This window comes from Sturnira hondurensis, unplaced genomic scaffold (assembly GCF_014824575.4).
Source record: "Sturnira hondurensis isolate 20B ecotype Veracruz unplaced genomic scaffold, ASM1482457v3 Scaffold0009125, whole genome shotgun sequence".
NCBI classification, from domain to species: domain Eukaryota; kingdom Metazoa; phylum Chordata; class Mammalia; order Chiroptera; family Phyllostomidae; genus Sturnira; species Sturnira hondurensis.
In genome coordinates, this window is record NW_028081756.1 from 3423164 (window position 1) to 3441425 (window position 18262).

At 37.6% G+C, this 18262-nt stretch overlaps 2 protein-coding genes across 3 annotated transcripts in view; one reads left to right on the forward strand and one right to left on the reverse strand.

The window, feature by feature from the left end:
- Positions 1-8598, reverse strand: part of PARG (poly(ADP-ribose) glycohydrolase) — a 215949-nt gene extending 207351 nt beyond the window's left edge. The window contains exons 1-3 of one of the 2 annotated variants that reach the window (XM_037056688.1): positions 8383-8598; positions 2792-2858; positions 1044-2021 (exon numbers count right to left, since the gene is read on the reverse strand). In XM_037056688.1, coding sequence (XP_036912583.1) covers positions 1044-2021; positions 2792-2858; positions 8383-8428 — 1091 coding nt within the window. In that variant the 5' untranslated portion in view covers positions 8429-8598. Of the gene's footprint in view, positions 1-1043; positions 2022-2791; positions 2859-8102 lie in introns of both variants that reach the window. The other variant, XM_037056687.1, reaches the window with a different exon arrangement.
- A 65-nt stretch (positions 8599-8663) lies between these two features.
- The window catches only part of TIMM23 (translocase of inner mitochondrial membrane 23), a 29558-nt gene continuing 19959 nt past the window's right edge, over positions 8664-18262 (forward strand). Inside the window, exons 1-2 of the mRNA XM_037056693.1 lie at positions 8664-8884; positions 11404-11462. Of these exons, the coding sequence (XP_036912588.1) occupies positions 8779-8884; positions 11404-11462 (165 nt within the window). The 5' untranslated portion in view covers positions 8664-8778. The remainder of the gene's footprint in view (positions 8885-11403; positions 11463-18262) is intronic.

Consider the following 18262-nt stretch of genomic DNA (forward strand, 5'->3'; position numbering starts at 1 on the left):
TAAATTCACTTGGATACACAGTATACAACTTACCCAGACTGTTATTGTTTAAAATGTGCCAAGCTTGTTCATTTTTCTTGTTACTTAAAAAAACAAGACAAACAAAAATCCTTATAAAGCTTATAGTAAAACCCAAAAGCTCATTTTCAAAAGTCTGTGATAGGAATTTCCAAACACAAGTAAACTACCTTCTGAATAAAGGACCACATTAGAATATGGAAGCTCAATGGATTGAGCACGGGCCTGCGAACCAGAGTATCACAGTTCGATTCCCAGTCAGGGCACATGCCTGGGTTGCAGGCCAGTTCCCAGCAGGGGACGCATGAGAGGCAACCACACATTGATATTTCTCTCCCTCTCTCCTTCCCTTCCCCTCTAAAGTTAAATAAATAAAATCTTAAAAAAAAGATTTGTTTAAAAAAAAGAATATGGACATTGACAAATAAGTCATGGTTTATCATGTCAGTTACTTCTCAGGATTCTGGACAGTAATCTTCAATGAAGTGAACTCTGGCAGAAAAATCACAGAAAACAGACACTGAGCTTTAAGATTCTACATGAAATAACTGCAAAAATGTAATTTTAAATTCTTTTTTGTAATTAGACTAGGATTTAAACCCCGGTGTTACTGCCCACGAATTACATAATTTCAGTGAATTTTCTAACCCCAATTTCAGTTTTCTCATTTGTGAAGTGAGTACAATACCACCTGCCTACCAGAGAAAATGCAATAAACAATGGCCTAGGAAAATGGCTAAACAAACAGTAGCTACTATCAATTAAATACTTTTGTGTCCTGATAATTCACATAAATTTCAGAAGGAAGTTCATGAAACTAAAAAGCTGAATATTTATTTATTTATTTTTGTTTCTGGCCTTTTTAGAATTTAAACTTTTGAGTCTAAGTATAAATTTAGCATAAATAGATAACAAGAACACAACTGTTATTTAGCTTCAGTGTAAACCATATCTTTGCTAAACCCTCCTTACAAAATTACAAAACGCATTGCACTACTGGACATACTCTGGATGGAAAAAATTACCTTTTGTCCTCAGTTTTGGGCATTCTCATGAAATGATCCGTGATTTTAGAACCCTTCTTCCCATGTTGCTTGGAATTTCTGCATTCTACATTCAAGCCAGAAGTGCTTTCAGGTAGTTTGGTATTTAAGTCATTCATTCCAGCACAACTCTTTCTTTCAAATCGGAAATGTAATCGAATTTCACCTCCCTTGGCAGAGGACCGTTTCCTCAGTTCAGTGTCAGCTTCTTTTGCTTGGAACCTTGAAGGTTTATTTGCTGTTTGTGAAGAACTGCCATCTTCTTGTTCATCAAATCCTAGACTTGTTTCTTCATCTGCTTCTGAGTCCTGACAACTGTTTTTGGAATTATCCACATCCATTGGTGACTCGAGTTCACTTTCCTTCTCAAATGGAGAATTTCCTAGGCTACTTTCTTGTCTACTCAATTTGTTGGCATTTTTCAGTCCAGTACTGACATCCTCCGAGTCAATGTCTGACAAGGGACTCTCTGGCACCACATCAATCTTTTCCTGCTGACAATCTGCACAATCTTCCATATGATGGCAAGACTTTCTGCACTTCTGGAGACTTCTGGCCTCTCTGGCCTGTTCATCTTCTGTAGTCTGGTTTGCATTTGTAACCCTTACAGGTATAAAAAACTGATTATCTCTACTTTCCTCACTACATGTGTCACTCTGATCATCATTTTTAGGTGATTGATCAATGTTAGCATTACTAAACTGTTCAGATACCAAAGTTACAGTTGGAGATTCACCTTCCAAAAGCTGTTCTGTATGTTTTCCTTCATTTTGCCACTTACACATAGATGCAGTCTGATGCTGGTTCAAATACTGTGCATTTTTCTCAATTGGTGATTTATCAATGCTTAGCTGAGAAACATTTTCTAATTTTTCCATGTTATGTTGATAACAGTTATCTTTTTGTACAAAATTCATCATGGATTCTACTCTTGTATTGTTGTTTTCTTTACCATGCAGACTATAAGAAAACAGAAAGAACTAATGATACAATAGAACTGATTATTTTAATAGAAAAAAACTTATGCAAGAAAACCACTTACCCAACCACATTCCTATAACATCACAGCAATACTTAAATTACTTTTGATTACTTGTGATTATCTAAGCATATAGCATTCTCATTCATGATTCCATGTCTCTGCAAATATGCCTTTAATGCCCTTTCCCCAACTATGTGCCTGCCAGAAGTATTCAACTTCACTCACTCACTGTGCAGTCCTTCCTGCAAAGGTAAAGGGGATTTTTATTCTATAATGCTAACCACAACTGTACCTTGTTTATACCTTTACTATTGCATTTATCACACTAACAAGGCCCTCAATACCACTGTTTCATTCAATGTCTTTTTGTTAGAATGTTGATAAGGTGTGACAGAAACTTACCTCTTCTTTGTATCAATTAGCCTTTAGCAAAATTGGTTTCATTATATGTCATATCAGGAAACCTACTGACAGTGTTAAGTGTGGACTTACTGTAATCATGCATTTCTGTATGTCACCACCACTACAAGTATTTTAAAGACAAAGACTACTTCTCCTTCATCTCTATATCTCAAATATATAAGGCAGTTCTTGGCATATAGGAGACTCTAAAAAATTATTATTTATAAATTGAAAGAACAAATAAATATAGATTCAAAAAACTGACAAAGGAGAAAAATAGCATGAAGCAAGATAAAACATCCATATATCATGTTATTCATTTCTCTATATATTTATGTTTCTATACCTTTCTGATTCAGCTGTCTTGATTCCTTTAGTGTCCATCCAACTGGAAATAGTCTTTTGTTTGAACACTGTTAAAAAAACACACACACACACACCCAAAACATTAATGTATATGCATACATGCCTTCAAAGAGAAAATACTTCTAGCAGCATATATACACGTAAGGCCTTATGCTAAGTTCTGTAGGTTAAAAAGACTGATCACTCTCTTTGCACTCAAGTAATGGGAGATAATACAGCAACATAAATACATTTCATCATAGAGTAGAAAGCAACCATTCTCTGAAAGAGCTGGTATGACCTAAAGGATGAGAGCATGGGCTCTAGAATCAGACCACCTGGATTCAAATTCTGGCTCCCCCACTACATTTCTATGTGAAGGGTCCCCCTTTGTGAAGGGTCTCACATTCCTTATCTGTAAACATGGGAATTAATTGTATCTCTCCTAGGATTACAAAAAAGTGTCAAAATTCACATTCAGAGCTAATTCCATAAATCAAATCTAGGAAGTTCCCACATAGCCTGGAGGGCAAATCTGAAGGGGCAAGAAAAATCAGTTCATTGGTAGAAACCAGCAAGAAAGCTATTGATCTATGTCAGTGATTCTCAAACCATCAGGAGGCTGCTAACAAATGGATCCCAGGGACACACTCAGACCTACAGAATCAGAATCTATATGTGTGATGATGGAAGTGTGAGGGGAGCTAGAATCTGTATTTTTTTCAAAGTGATTTTGATGATCAACTAGGTTGGAGAACTACTGGCCAAGGACCAGAACTATTCAAACAAGAAAAGTTGAAAAATGAGTCATTAAAGACTATACAATTGTAGGAGAAGTTAAAGGTGACACTAAGTTTTAAGCTTAGGAGACTCAAAAGATCATGACAGCACTAAATGTGAAATATAAGAAAACTGGGTTTAGGGGGAAAATATGATTAGGTCAATTCTGAACTACTAAATTTGAGATGCCAATGAGATAATGACATAGAAATGACCAGGAGAGAGTAGCAAAAGTAGAATTGATGGCTCAGCAGAGAGAGATGCAACATAAACAAATGCAAGCCACAATTTATAAAGCATTAGAAATAAGCATGCTTTCAAAATTTAATATTTTTCATGTAGGTTAAATGTATATAATATTTTAGTATAAAAAACAAAAAATCTTCAACAGTCTCAACTACTGTCTAAATTACAGTGTAAGAATCTAGGCATCTTCAACCATTGACTCATTCTAACCTACCTAAGTCCCCTCAAACACAGTAAAATGAGGAAAACAGATGATGTTCCAAATAAATAAAAATAAACAGCTTACTTATCACTGTAATTGAGTGCCACATAATTTGTACCTCCCAAAAAATACTAGCATTCCAACTATTAAAAATAAATTCAGCATTCTTAAAATAGCTTCAAAAAATTATATGTATACATATATATATTTGATGTTTCTTGTTAAAGACTACTTTAGTGATTTAATTAAGTTAGTACTTTTACAGCAAATCAGGCTTCAGAAAAAAATTAGTTTCAGTCAGAAGAGAGTAAAAAATGAGTCATTTCATTCTGAGACTTTTCTACAGTTCCACCTTCTCTATTTAATTTCATTATGTCAAATACAGAAAATACAGAAAATCCTCAAATTAAAAACCAGCAGTGAGCCAAAAAAATTTCCTTTTTTGAGTCAGTGTATAATTTAAAACACCTTTCTCCATAAATGTAAGGATTAAATGGTATGCAATGGCTAGGTTCCTATAATACATATGAATCATGATGACAAGCCTATGGAACCTAGAGTGCCTACACTGTTTCATTAAAAAACAAAAAACAAAAAACAACTATTAAGTGTTCTAGTGCAGTTGAAGGGCAGGGCTCTCTCCTGAAACTGTGGCACTGAGCCTGTGTTCCCTCACTTCAGGCTTCCTATTATCAATCCTGAAACCTGAAAACAGGATAAAGGAGAACCAACAGGTGAAGAACTAGTATTTCCTACTAATAAAACATTGCTCAGTTCTTCTGAGGACCTCAGAAAAAGGTCTGCCTACTTCTCTTGCCAATACCACTACTTCTGGATTCTAAAGATTTCTTTCACAACACATCATAGGACCGTTTCAGTTTTATCTAATTCCTGAAGTAAGCATAAAATGATGCTTCCCAGGTTTCCTGGGAACTCCTTCCTTTTAACTAGAAATAATCACAGCAAACAAAAGGGGAAGCAATGGGAATTGATGAAAAAGATACAAGATCTGGAGTCAAACAATATCTGAGAGTGCGAATTTTGCTAAGTCACTTAGAAGTAATTCATTTCTTTGAGCCTCTCTTTTCTCACCTTTCAAGTGTGATTAACAATATCTACTTCCAAGGCTTACATAGATCAATGAAAGAAAATATTAAGTATCCAGTCTTACAGAGCAGAAACTCAACAAATGTATTATTCTCTTCCAACACTTACACCCAACTTCTTTTTCACTGAGATCAGTAGTGATCTCAGTGAAAAATCCAACTTCATTATGACTTCACACCATTTACACATAATCTCATCAGTAACATCACTCAGTAGCATATTTCAATAAGCAAATCATTTAATTGCTACAGATACAGGCAAAAGGCACAACATCTGTAAAATTCATCTGCATATCACAGGAGCAAGCACCCTACCTCCACAAAAAGTCTTTCTTCCAGCAGCAAAATAAGGTATGGGAAGGAAGGATATGGTAAGAACAAAGAGCAATGGAGACAGTGGGAGAGTTTCTGAGATGAGGAAAAAGGTCTGAAGATGCTTTTGACAGCACTAAGGAATATGGAACAAGCCAGGTCCAGCCCCTCATTCACCAACCACTGACCTACACTTGGATCATCTCTGGAGTGGAGAAACTCTAGGTAGTTATAACAGGCAGAATAAGGGAGCTTCCATAACACAACTAACAAATCCTTCTCTATCAGAATGCAAATAACATGCTAGGTTCTGCCTATATGTAGATATCCAAATTTCAATTAATATAAGAAATGTGCTCGAAAGATAACACAAAATTTAAGATACTTAAAAAAATATCTACTTCCTTATTCCACCTACTTCTAGAAAAACTATACATAAAAATTTTAAATTCAGAGTTCCTAAAAAAAATCCCAAAATTTAAAGTAATAGTTTTTTAATATATTTAGACTTTGAACATTTTGTTAACTGGTGCCCTGTGCCAGGTATACTGAAAACATTTACAAACATAAGTACGGCCGAAGTATTAATTTGGTTCCTCTTCTACAGAAAATCAGAAGTTCCAACCAGTGAGGATTAACTGCCCCCTACCACCACAACTAACTTCTCCTTTAACTGCAAATAAAGTTAATGGAACCACAAATTAGCTAATCATATACGTCAGACACAATACCTGAAAGTCACCCTCAATTCCACCTCCTCTCCTCTTTCCTTCACCAAGTACTCTGAATCTGTATCTGAAATCTTAAACTCCTCCCTTCCTCATCTTCAAAATAGCACCAACATTAAAAGAACAGGTACATCATTTATCAGATAACAGCATTTATTTCTTGCAACAGGTCTGTGTGTCTATAGTCTTCACTTTCTCTGTTTTACCGACCACAAATGACAGCATATGAATGCATCATACACAGTAAGGGTATTATTTCATGAAATGTTCATTATAAATACAGCATATTTACTTAATTACATACATTTCTTACTCTATATACAAAGCGAAATTTAAACTATTAGTTTAGAAAAGACTGCCTAAACAATCTTCTATAAAATACTAACCAAGTATCCCCCTTCTTAAAAGATTTTGTGGCTCCCCATTAGCCACAGAACAAAGCCCAAATGCCTCGAGATGGCACTTGAGTGTCTCAAGTTAGCTCTTGCTCCCCTTCTCAGTGTCTGACATTAATGTCATCCTGCACTCCAGTCCTACCACCTTTTACACAGCTGTTCTGTGTGCTCATATTTATTTTCTCTTCGATTCAATCAGCAAACCCTGCTCATCCTCCAATACTTAGTTTAGATCTTCCCCCCACTGCCTCTAAATCCTGAAAGAAATAAGTGTACACCATCTACCAGAGGGCTGCCTGACCTCCTTTTTGAAATGCTGTATTCCTTGCATGACATAACAAAAGCCAGGTTTTCCCCCTCTAGCTGCTTCTCTTCAGTCTGCTCTTAAACCGTAGTGCTCTTTAGGAGCAGAAACTTTAGGTTTCTGTCCTAGGTCACTGTTATGTTCTCTACATGTACTTACACAACATCAATTACGTTTACGCCAAAATCTCCCAAACCTTCATTTACAGCAGATATACTTCTTATGAGTACAAATCCACATAACCCATTCTCTCCTAAATGGAACCACTTCTCCCCTTCCCTATTGCCCACAGCTAAGTATAAATCATCTTTATTTCCCACTTAAACTAACTTTTAACGAGTCTTGGGCCTGCACTTCTTTCAATCCATTAATTTTTTTCACACCAGGCACAAGGACCTTTATCCCGACCCCTAAAAAAGATGTTATATACATATGTTCAAGTCACTCCCTTACTAAAAGCCCTTTAATTGCTTCTCATTGCCCTTAAATATAAAATGCAAAACCAAGAAGTCCCAATATGATCTGATCTTGGCCTATCTCTTTCAGCCTCATCTCTCACTGCTCTTTGACAGTTTGCATCAGCTGCACTTTGGGAATACTTCCTTGCTTCCTCTTCATCTAGCTCACTCATCATTCTTCAGTCCTCAAATTAAGCATCTCTTCTTCTGGGAGAATACCTTTGGTACTGGACTGAATCTAAGTACTTCAACCATCTATCAAAACATCCATTAACCTTTATCATGTTGACGTCTGTAACTGTCTATCTCCCTTGATACATTTTAGGGTCTTAAGGCAGAGGCCAAATGACTCCTGTTCAACTCCGTACACCCGAGTCAAGTACAGTGCCAGGTAAGTCTAACAGCTCTGGAGTTAGGAACCAGAATCTGAACTGAGGGAAGTTGTATCTTCCTTTCAATACATAAACTGAAGCTTCTCATACTCAATTAGACCTCCTTTAATAACTATGCCAATTTGTTAGTCAAACCCTAGTAAAGCAAAAAGGTGGAATTTTCTGTCGTTTTCTGCCCTGTGACTGCTCCTCGGGGTTTCTCACACCACCAATCCCAAAAGGGTAAATGTAGCCCCATTGCCCCCACAGTGGCCTTGGTGGCTCTCAAAGGGGGCCCTCAGAGTGGTGCACACTAGACGAGTCGGTGACTGGAGTCCCTGGGTGCTCACACAGAGACAAAAAGAGGTTTGGGCCGATGCGAAGGAAAAGATCTTTATTTCCCCACGTACCAAGCGAGGTGGAGCGGCCTCTGTGGGGTCCCGCCCACCCCGAGACGCAGCCAGACGAGGAGTGTGGGACCCTGAACTGCACAGGAGTGTCCTTAGGGTCGAGGGCGCGTCTCTGCCTGCCGGGTAAGCTCCGGGAGTCCGGGGCGGCCTGCGGAGAAGTTGCAGAGGCACTCCAGCGAGGTCGCTTGGTGATGGGCTCACAGCCGGGGCCCGCACTCATGCTGGGACCCGCACCGCACAGTCCCCGGGCTGGCCTGGGCGGAGAGCTTCATCCACTAACCCTGAGGGACGGAATGTGCCTCCTTTTCGGCGCCTCCAGGCACCATTCCCTCTCTCCTGCTGCCTGCTTCTGCAGGTGCTGCTCCGCTTGCTTCCCGAGCCTGGCCCTACCCAATCGCCTGTCTTCCCTCTTCCACAGGTAACCCGCCTTCCTCAGGATACACCGCTCAGGTACTGGCTATGTTCGCTTTTCATCCACCGGAAAACTGCCGTTAGGCGCATCCGGCTTCCGGGCCGTAACAAAGTCGCAAAGCGGAAGGGTAAGGCCTAGCGGACACCGGCGCCGGAAGGTCAGCGTGTGAAGGAGTCAGTAGTAACGTGAATCTATCCGCTGTTGTCGAGGAACAACAGCAGGACGTCCCCGGGCTGAGGCAGACGCACAGTTTGCTGCGAGACCATGGAGGGCGGCGGGGGAAGCGGCAACAAAACCACAGGGGGTTTGGCCGGCTTTTTCGGAGCGGGTGCACCTGGTTACTCGCACGCGGATTTGGCCGGCGTCCCGCGTAAGTATCGGGCGCATCTTGCGAACATTTCTGGTTACTGAAGACTGCACCAGGCCTGCTGCGTGACTTGTTTTCATTTTTGTTGATGTTCACAGTCTACAGTATCAGCAGTGTGGTTAGTGTGTGTCGCTGCCGCTTTGTCAAGATTGAACGAGTTCTTTGAGCCATGGGTCCCCGAGAACTCTGTGTGGCCGACCTGGATTTAGGAAATGTTGCAGCTTTTCTTCCTTTTATACTCGAGTTTTGGGCCTTATTTTTCCTCCCACACATTTCCTTGTGTGTTGGGCTGGGTGCTTGGCCCTAAATTAAGAGGTCAGCCCAGCTCTGCACGTAAATGTATTCCAAATAGCGATCCTGTAGGAAACAGTTTAGCACAAAGCCACATATTCTCAACCACAAAGTAGCCGTCAGGTCAGAACACTCAGTAATACGTGCAGACGAGGGGAGGCGATAAAGAAATACGAGCCAAGACAACTGTAGGGGCTGGGGAGTGAGCTGCACTTTAAATTTAAAGGTCACTTATACACATTAAGAAAGAATTTTAGGAGAGGCATTATATATTATGCAAAAGGATGCAGAAGCACCAGGTAAGTCTAACAGCTCTGGAGTTAGGGAACCAGAGTCTGAACTGAGGGAAGTTGTACCTTCCTTTCAATACATAAGCTGAAGCTTCTCGTACTCAATTAGACCTCCTTTAATGACTACGCCAATTTCTTAGTCAAACCCTGGTAAAGCAAACCCTAGTAAAGCACACAGAATATGCCCTTGGCCCTCTTCTCAGTTCTATGAATATATATGCTAGGTCTTTCGGACTTCGTGGGAATTCGACTGGATGAATAGAACTCGGTCTTAAAGATAGTAGGAACTTGGTGGAGGATAAGCGCTTTATAATTTTTTTCTTTTTTTAAGAATTAAAAATAATTTTTTAAGAATGTGTTATTTCTCTAGGTCCTTTACGCTCAAGAACAAAAAAAGCCCCTTCAAATCCCCTGTGTCAAAACAATCTAGAACAGTATATACATAATATGTCTTAAGAGCTCTGAGTTTTGGAACACAGCAGGCACTGCCTTAACATGGTAAACATTGTTACATTGACATTTGAAGGCAAAATGAGTGATGGAGGGGTGAAAACCATTCATTGAGCACCTACAACGAGTCGATGACTTTTATGGGTGCAGAGCCAGAGCACCTAAATTATTCTAAAAAGATGGCTGCTGACTTTATGAAGTTTACATCCTATTGAAGTGATCCAAGTAACAAAGACATTGCAGTTAGTGATAAGTATGTGTAAAAACAGTAAAACGGGATCATGACATTTTGTTCAGAGCAGGAAGCCATTTTAGAATGGGTCAGGGAAAGAGCATCTCAGGGGTGTTGACATTGAGGTGTGATCTGAATGTAATACAAATGCCTGGAAGGGGACAAATACACCAGTGAAAATGTTCAGTACCAATGCCCTGAGAAAAAAACAAACCTGGCATGTTAGAGGAACAACCATTAGGTGTGTCTATGATTTGCAAGAGAGTTGGAGCGATAGGAGCTAATGAGATCAGAGGGGGCAAGGAATGACAGCTAATGTGGTGTGTTGTAAACCAACGTAAGGAATTTATATTTGATTATAAGCTGATTTCCTTTTCTTAAGAAATCACTTTAATTCCTAGGTAGTAAGTGAATATAGTTAGGTAGGAGATTGTTACTGTAGTTTAGCTGAGATTTTAATGGTGGAACTAGGGTGGTAGCAATAAAGGTGGTGGTAAGTAACAGTACAAGATAGCTACTGAATATAGAACTAATATGACTTTCAGTTAATGAGAAGACTGGAGTCATGTGTAATGCATAGATTTGTGAACAATCAACTTAGATGCAGTAGTATCCAAAGAATAATTGTAAAGTGTGAGAAAGTTGATTTTCCTTGATAGATTTTTGTAACTTCAGTTAGTGGGGTTCAAATCTGGACTTCTTGAGTTTCCATTTTCTATTTCCCTGGCCCCCATCCCTGTGGTGATGGCCCAAGAATTCTCTATCCTGCCATAGTAAATAAACTCTGTTCAGTAACTGTTAACACTAAGATCTGAGGAAACTGCCATGATATGTTTATACACATAACACAAACACAATTTTTCCCATGAAATTCATTGGTCTCTTGTCAGTCTTATTTTGCACTTTATGCAGTTAGCAAGCATTCTTGTAGCAAAGTAGAAAGAAAGTAGCTTTATAGTTGACCTGGGCTATGCTTCCTGATACTTGATTCATTTGATACACGTTACGGCCTATATCATCTTTCTACGAGAGCCTGAATCACCACTGCGAGATGTTGGTTGAGACTGAAGACAGCAGAGGAGGCAACCCCAAAACTGCCAGACAAGAAGAATAAGCTTAGAGAAGTGGAAGAAAATTCCACATTCAGTGAGTCTGTAAATCAAAATGGCAAAACATTAAAAGCAGAATTAATGCTAAATAAAATAACTTTAAAATCTTTTGTTGTGACATGATGCTTTGGTTTTTTTTTTTTTCTCTAGTGACTGGTATGAATCCTCTCTCACCTTACTTAAATGTGGATCCACGGTATCTGGTGCAGGTAAGATTAAGACTAGTCGTTTTATAATTTACATAGTTAGGTACTTCCATTAAAAAAAAATACTTAATGCCAGGTATTTATGCTACCCTAATCTGTGATACATACTTTTGGAGGCATCAAGTCTCAAGTCTCCATTCACCCTTTTTTCCTCACAAACCCTGGGGATTTCACTCCCAGACACTAGGTGATTAAATTTCTCTAAGTATTATGTTCACTGTTACTAAGTATATTTGTACAACTATTATTACTGCCTACTATATCTATCGCCCTTTCATTTTGTATAACGGAAACTATACAGTAGTCCCATTCTTACCCACAGTTTTCTTTTCCATGGATTCAGTTACCCACTGTGAACCACACTGAAAATATGAAATGGAAAATTGCAGAAGTAAACAATTCATTTTAATAGGCATTCCCATTCTGAGTTAGTGTGATGAAATCTCCCACTCTATCCTGCCCAGGATGTCATTTCTTTGTTCAGCAGATCCACACTGTATACACTACCCTCCCATCATAGCCTTCTCCATTATCAGAGGGAGAGAGAGAGACCCGCCACATTAATCTTAACTTATTTTAGTATATTGTTATAATTGTTTTATTTTATTACTAGTTTCTGCTGTTAAACTGTTACTGTGCCTAATTTATACATTAAACTATTATAAGTATATATGTATAGGAAAAAACATAATCTACATAGAATTCAGTATTCACAGTTTCAGGCATCCACAAATAAGGGAGGACTACTATACCCATTACAAAACAGCTTCTCATTTTGCCCTCCCTCCAACCCCTGATAACCTGTCTTTGATTTTGTATACTTTAAATACCTTAAATAAATAGAATTATATAATATTTCTCTTTTGGGCTGGCTTATTTTATTTAGTATAATGTCCTTATGGTTCATCTGTATGTGCCATGTGTCAAAATAAGCCTTCCTTGTAAAGGCCAATAACATTCCATTAGATAATACTACATTTTGCTTATCCAGTCATCTGTCCATGGACACTTGGATTGTTTCCATATTTTAGCTATTATTAATAATGCTGGTGTAAACATAGGTGTACAAATTAAATGCTTCTTTCAGACCCTCCTTTCAGTTTTTTTTGGTTATATAGCAGAAGTGGAATTAATGGATCACATGGTAATTCTGGTTCACTTTTTGGTTTTTGAGGAGTTACCATATTTGTTCCATAGCAGCTATCCTATTTTGCATTCTCACCAACAGTGCACAAGGGCTCCAGTTTCTCCACATCCTCATCACTACTTGTTATTTTCCAAATTGTTTTTTTTTAATCATAGCTATCCTAATGGGTATGAGGTGGTAACTCATTGTAATTTTGATTTGCATTCCCTAATGATTAATGATGTTAACCATCTTTTTTAGTATTGTACCGTATTTTGCTGTGCACTATTTGCCCAGATTTTTGAGGGAAAAATAAGGATGTGCATTATACATGGGTAGTACTAATTCTGAATCTATATAAATGTTTTTAATTCTTTTATTTATGCTTATGTGTTAAAAGTATAACTCTAGAAAGCAATGACAGTATCCATATGCAAAATAATACCCTGGCATACAATAATGGGTTTTATTTCTAATATAAAGAAATAAATAATTGAATTAAAAAATTTAATCGAAAGGTTGGTTTTCCTGAAAAATTGGACAAAAAACAGAGCACATTCATTATACACAGCAAAGTATGGTCTTAGATATATAGTCTGAGTTAGTTTTTGTATACAATATTACATGAGGATTCAGCTTTACTTTTTTTTTAAAATTTATTTATTTATTTATTTTTAGAGGGGAAGGAGAGAGGAAGAGAAACATTAATGTATGGTTGCCTTTTGTGTGTCCCCTGCTGGGAGTTGGCCTGTAGGGAACCTGCCTGCAACCCAGGCATGTGCCCTGACGGGGAATCGAACCGCGATCCTCTGGTTTGCAGGCCCTCGCTCAATCCACTGAGCTACACCAGCCAGGGCTCAGCTTTACTTTTTTATGTGGGTATTGTTTTATCTTTTCCTCATGAAATCATTTTGGCACTCGTTGAAAATCATTTGACTGTATATGTAAGGGTTTATTGCTGGGCTCTTATCTGTTTCATTGGTCTATATGCCTGTCTTATTATGCTAATACCACACTGTTTTGATTACTATAGATATGTAGTAAGTTTTGATACCAAACTGTGAGCTCACCAGTATTGGTTTGTTTGTTTGTTCAGTGTTGTTTTAGCTATTAGGGTTTCACTGAGATTCTGAATGAATTTTGGGATGAGTTTTCCTATTTCTACAAAACATTTATATTTTGATAGGCATTTCATTGAATCTGTCAGTTGCTTTGGGTAGTGTTAACAGTGTTAAGTCTTCCAATCCATGAACATGAGATGTGTTTTATTTATGTCTTTAATAAGTATTTTATTTTTTATTTTATAATAAATAGAATTGTTTTCATAATTTCTCCTTCCAACTGTTCCTTGTTAGTAGGTAGAAATGCATCTGACTTTTGTGTGAATTTGTATCCTGTTTCTTTGCTGAATTTATTTACTAGTTCTAACAGGTTTCCTCATTTAGTCTTTAGCATTTTCTACATGTAAGATCTGTGAAGAAAGAAAATACTACTTCTTCCTTTCCAATTTGGATGCCTTTATTTTTTCTTGCCTGCTTGCTCTGACTAGAACATCTAGTACTACTATGTTGAATAGAAGTATCAAATTTAGAGGGGAAAAAAATTTACCAATTTAGAGGAAAAACTTTCAGCCTTTCACCTTTGAATATGATGTTCACTGTGGCTTTTCCCTATATGTTTTTTATTAAATTGACGTGGTTTATTTCTGTTCCTAGTTTTTGAGTGTTTTGGTGATGAAAGTGTGTTGGATTTTGTCAAGTGCTTTTTCTGAATCAGTTGAGGTGGTTTTGTGTGTGTGTTGTCCCCTTCATTCTTGTTAATGTGGTGTAGTAACATTGATCAATATTTATATGTTGGACCATCCTACATTCCAGTAATAAATCCCACTTAGTTGTGGTATATAATTCTTAAAATATGCTGCTGAATTTGGTTTCCTAGTATTTTGTTGAGAATTCTGCATCAGTGTTTATAAAAGAGATGTTGGTCTGTAGTTTTGTTGTAGTTTCTTTGTCTGGCTTTGTTATCAGGGCAATGCTGGTCTCATACAAAGGGTTATGAAATGTTCTAGGTATTTTCCTGCACTTCAGTTTTTGGAAAAGTTTGAGAAAGATTGATGTTCTTTTTTAAATGTTTGGTAGAATTCACCATTTGATGCTGTCAGGTCCTGGGCTTTGCTTTACTTTGTTAGACTTTTTTATTATTACTGATTCAATCATCTTACTAGTTACAGGTCTGTTCAAATTTTCTCTATTTTGATGATTTTGTATATCTCAGAAATTGTATATTTCATCAAGGTCATTCCAGTACTTATGATGTTCCCACCTTCATTTCTGATTTTGGTAATTTGAGTCTTTTTTTTTCCTTAGTCCATCTAGCTAAAGGTGTTTTAAAAAACCAACTTTGAGTTTCATCGATTTTCTGTTATTCCCTATTTTATTTATCTCTGCACTAATCTTTTTTAAAGACCTTATTTATTTATTTTTAGAGAGAGAGGAAGGGAAGGAGAAAGAGAAGGAGAAAAATACCAATGTGTGGTTGTCTCTTGTGGGACCTGGCCCACAACCCAAGCATATGCCCTGACTGGGAATCAAACCAGCGACCCTTTAGTTTGCACCTTGCGCTCAGTCCACTGAGCTACACCAGACCAATCTTCATTATGTATGGCCTTCATTCTGCTAGAACTAGGTTTGGTTTTTTCTTTTTCTGGTTCTTTAAGTTGTAAAATTAGATTGTAGATTGTTGGTTTTAGATTTTTTTTAAAGGAAGCATTTATAGCTATAAACTTACCTCTTCAGCACCCTTTTTGAGTGTCATGAGTTTTGGTATGTTGTGTTTCCTTTTTTCATTTACCTCTATAGTATTTCCTAATTTCCCTTTTTATTTCTTCTTTGTGCTGTTGACTGAAGGGTCAATTTTCACAAATTTGTAAATTTTCCTGTTTTACTTCTGTTGTTGACTTCTTACTCTGTTGTTGAAGAAGATACTTTTTATTGCATCTTTTATATCTGTTGAGACTTAATTTGTGGCCTAATGTATGGACTGTCCTATAAAATGTCCCACATGTAGTTGAAAAAAGGTATTGAGTATACTGTATGTCTCTTAGATCTAGTAGGTTTATCATGTTAAATCCTGTATCTCCTTATCTTCTATCTGGTTATAATGGATCCTATTACTAAGAGTGAACAGTTGACATCTTCAACTATTATTATTGTAGAACTTTCTGTCTACCTTTCAATCTGTCACATTTTACTTAATATATTCCGATGATCCATTATTAGGTAAGTAAATGTTTATAATTGTTCTATCTTCTTGCTGTATCAAACCTTTTACTAATATAATGTGCACAAGCCCTGGCTGGTGTGGCTCAGTGGATTGAACGCGGGCCTGCGAACCACATATAATGTGCACAACCTTGTCTTTTGGAACCTTTTTTGATTTAAAGTGCGTATTTTCGGATATTACAATATCCACCCTACTCCTTTTCAGTTATTATTTGTATGGAATATCTTCCATTCATTGACTTCAGTCTTTTTGTGTCTTTGGATCTAAAGTAAGTATCTTACAGACAGCGCATAGTTGGATCATTTTTTTTTTAATCAGTGTGCCATTCCCTGTCTCTTGGTTAAAGAGCTAGTCCATTTACTTTTTCTTTTTTATCCTCACTTGAGGACATTTTTTCATGACTTTTAGAGAGAAAGGAAGGGAGAGAAACATAGATGCAAGAGAGAAGCATTGACTGATTGCCTCCTGTAAGCACCCGGACCAGATATCTTAGGCGCCTGGGAATCGGATCAATCTGTAACGTAGGTATGTGCCCTGACTGGGAATCGAACCCACAACCTTTTGGTTGTGGGATGGCACTCCAGCCAACTGTGCCACACTGCCCAGGGCTCCATTTTTAAAGGGATTGCTGGTAAAGAGAGACTTTTGTCATTTTGCTATTTTCAATATGCCTTTGTAAAAGCTTTTTGTCCCTTTGGCTGGTATGGCTCAGTGGATTGAGCACCAGCCTGTGAACCTAAAGGTCACTAGTTCAATTCCCAGTCTAGGGCACATGCCTGGGTTGCTGGCCACGTCCCCAGTAGGAGGTGTGTGAGAGGCGCCCATATATTAATGTTTCTCTGCCTCTCTCTGTCTCCCTCCCTTCCTCTCTCAATGAATGAATGAATGAATGAATACAATCTTTTTTTAAAAAGCTTTTTGTCCCTCATTTCCTTCATTACTGTCTTTAGTGTTTACTTGATTTTTTGTCGTAAAATACTTGTTTCTTTCTCATTCCTTTTGTGTATATTCTATAGTTACATTTTTTGTGGTTACCATGGGGATTATATTTAACATCATAAAGTTATAACTAATTTGAATTTATACCAGCTTAACTTCACAAACATACAGAAATGCTTCTTTGTTATAGTTCTGTCTCTGCCACCTTTTGATTATTGTCACAAAATTGTGTCTTAATACGTTGTGTGCCCAAAAACATGCCTGATAATTATTTAAAATGCTTTTTTCCCTAGAATTGTGTAGAAAACAAGATATGGAGTTAAAAACCAAAGTTGTAATAATACTAACTTTTGTAATTGCCCTATACATATTTATATTTACTGAGATTATTCTCTCATATAAAGCTTTGAGTTACTGTCCAGTGTTCTTTCATTTCACTTTGCAGGACTTCCTTGATCATATCTTTTAGGACAGGTCTAGTGGTCATGGACTCCCTCAGTTTTTGTGTACTTGGTAATGTCTTAATGTCTCCCTCAATATTGAAGGACAGTTCTAGTAGATACAGAATTCTTGGTTAGCTTTCTTTTTCCTCTTAGCACTTCAAGTATATTGGCTCACAGCCTTGTCGCCTTTAACGTTTCTCTTGAGAAATCTGCTAGTAATCTTATTAAGGATCCACTATATGTGGTGAGTTGGTTGTCTTACTATTTTCGAGATTCTCTCCTTGTCTTTGGTTTTAAAAGTTTGATTTTGGTGTGTCTCAATGTGGATCTCTGAAATTATCTTGATGTTCATTGAGCTCCTGGGATGTTCATATTCATCTCTCTTAGAGCTCCCTTAGTATGATTGTTTTTAAAGTTTTTGCCTAGTAGATTTTATACCAGGTTACTTTCAGGGCTATAACTTTTGATTTGTTTCCCTTTGAATGAGCCATGCTTTCCTATTTCTTCTGTATCCCTTGGATTTTTTTGTTGAAACTAGGCACTCTGGAAATCAGATTCCCTTACCCAAGTTTTGCTTTTCTGTTACTGCTTTGGGGTTGGATGGAGTGGGAATACATTTTTATCATAGGCTGTATCTGTTTTAAAGGACCAGCTTGAGCCACACATAAACTTCTCAGCTCTTCTCAGTTCTTTTGTAAGCCTATACTTTGGGGGGGGGGGGGTATATCACTTTTTAATTTTCTCTGTATATGCAGTTCCTTTTGAATATCCTAGTTTTAATGTCTGGCTCCCAGAGGAAGAAAAAGCAAACTCAAAGGGGAGACAACCAGAGAACTAATTCTTCTTTAAATCCCCTGGAAGTCAGCGGCAGGTGGGGCATGTAATGACAATGGCTGCCCTCTTTGTACCTTTGTGATCATGAGCAACAATCAGTGGTCAAAGCACAAATTAAAGGTTTGCTTTAAAAGCAACAAGGAATTAATTTAAATTGCATTCCAGTAAAAATAGTGAAT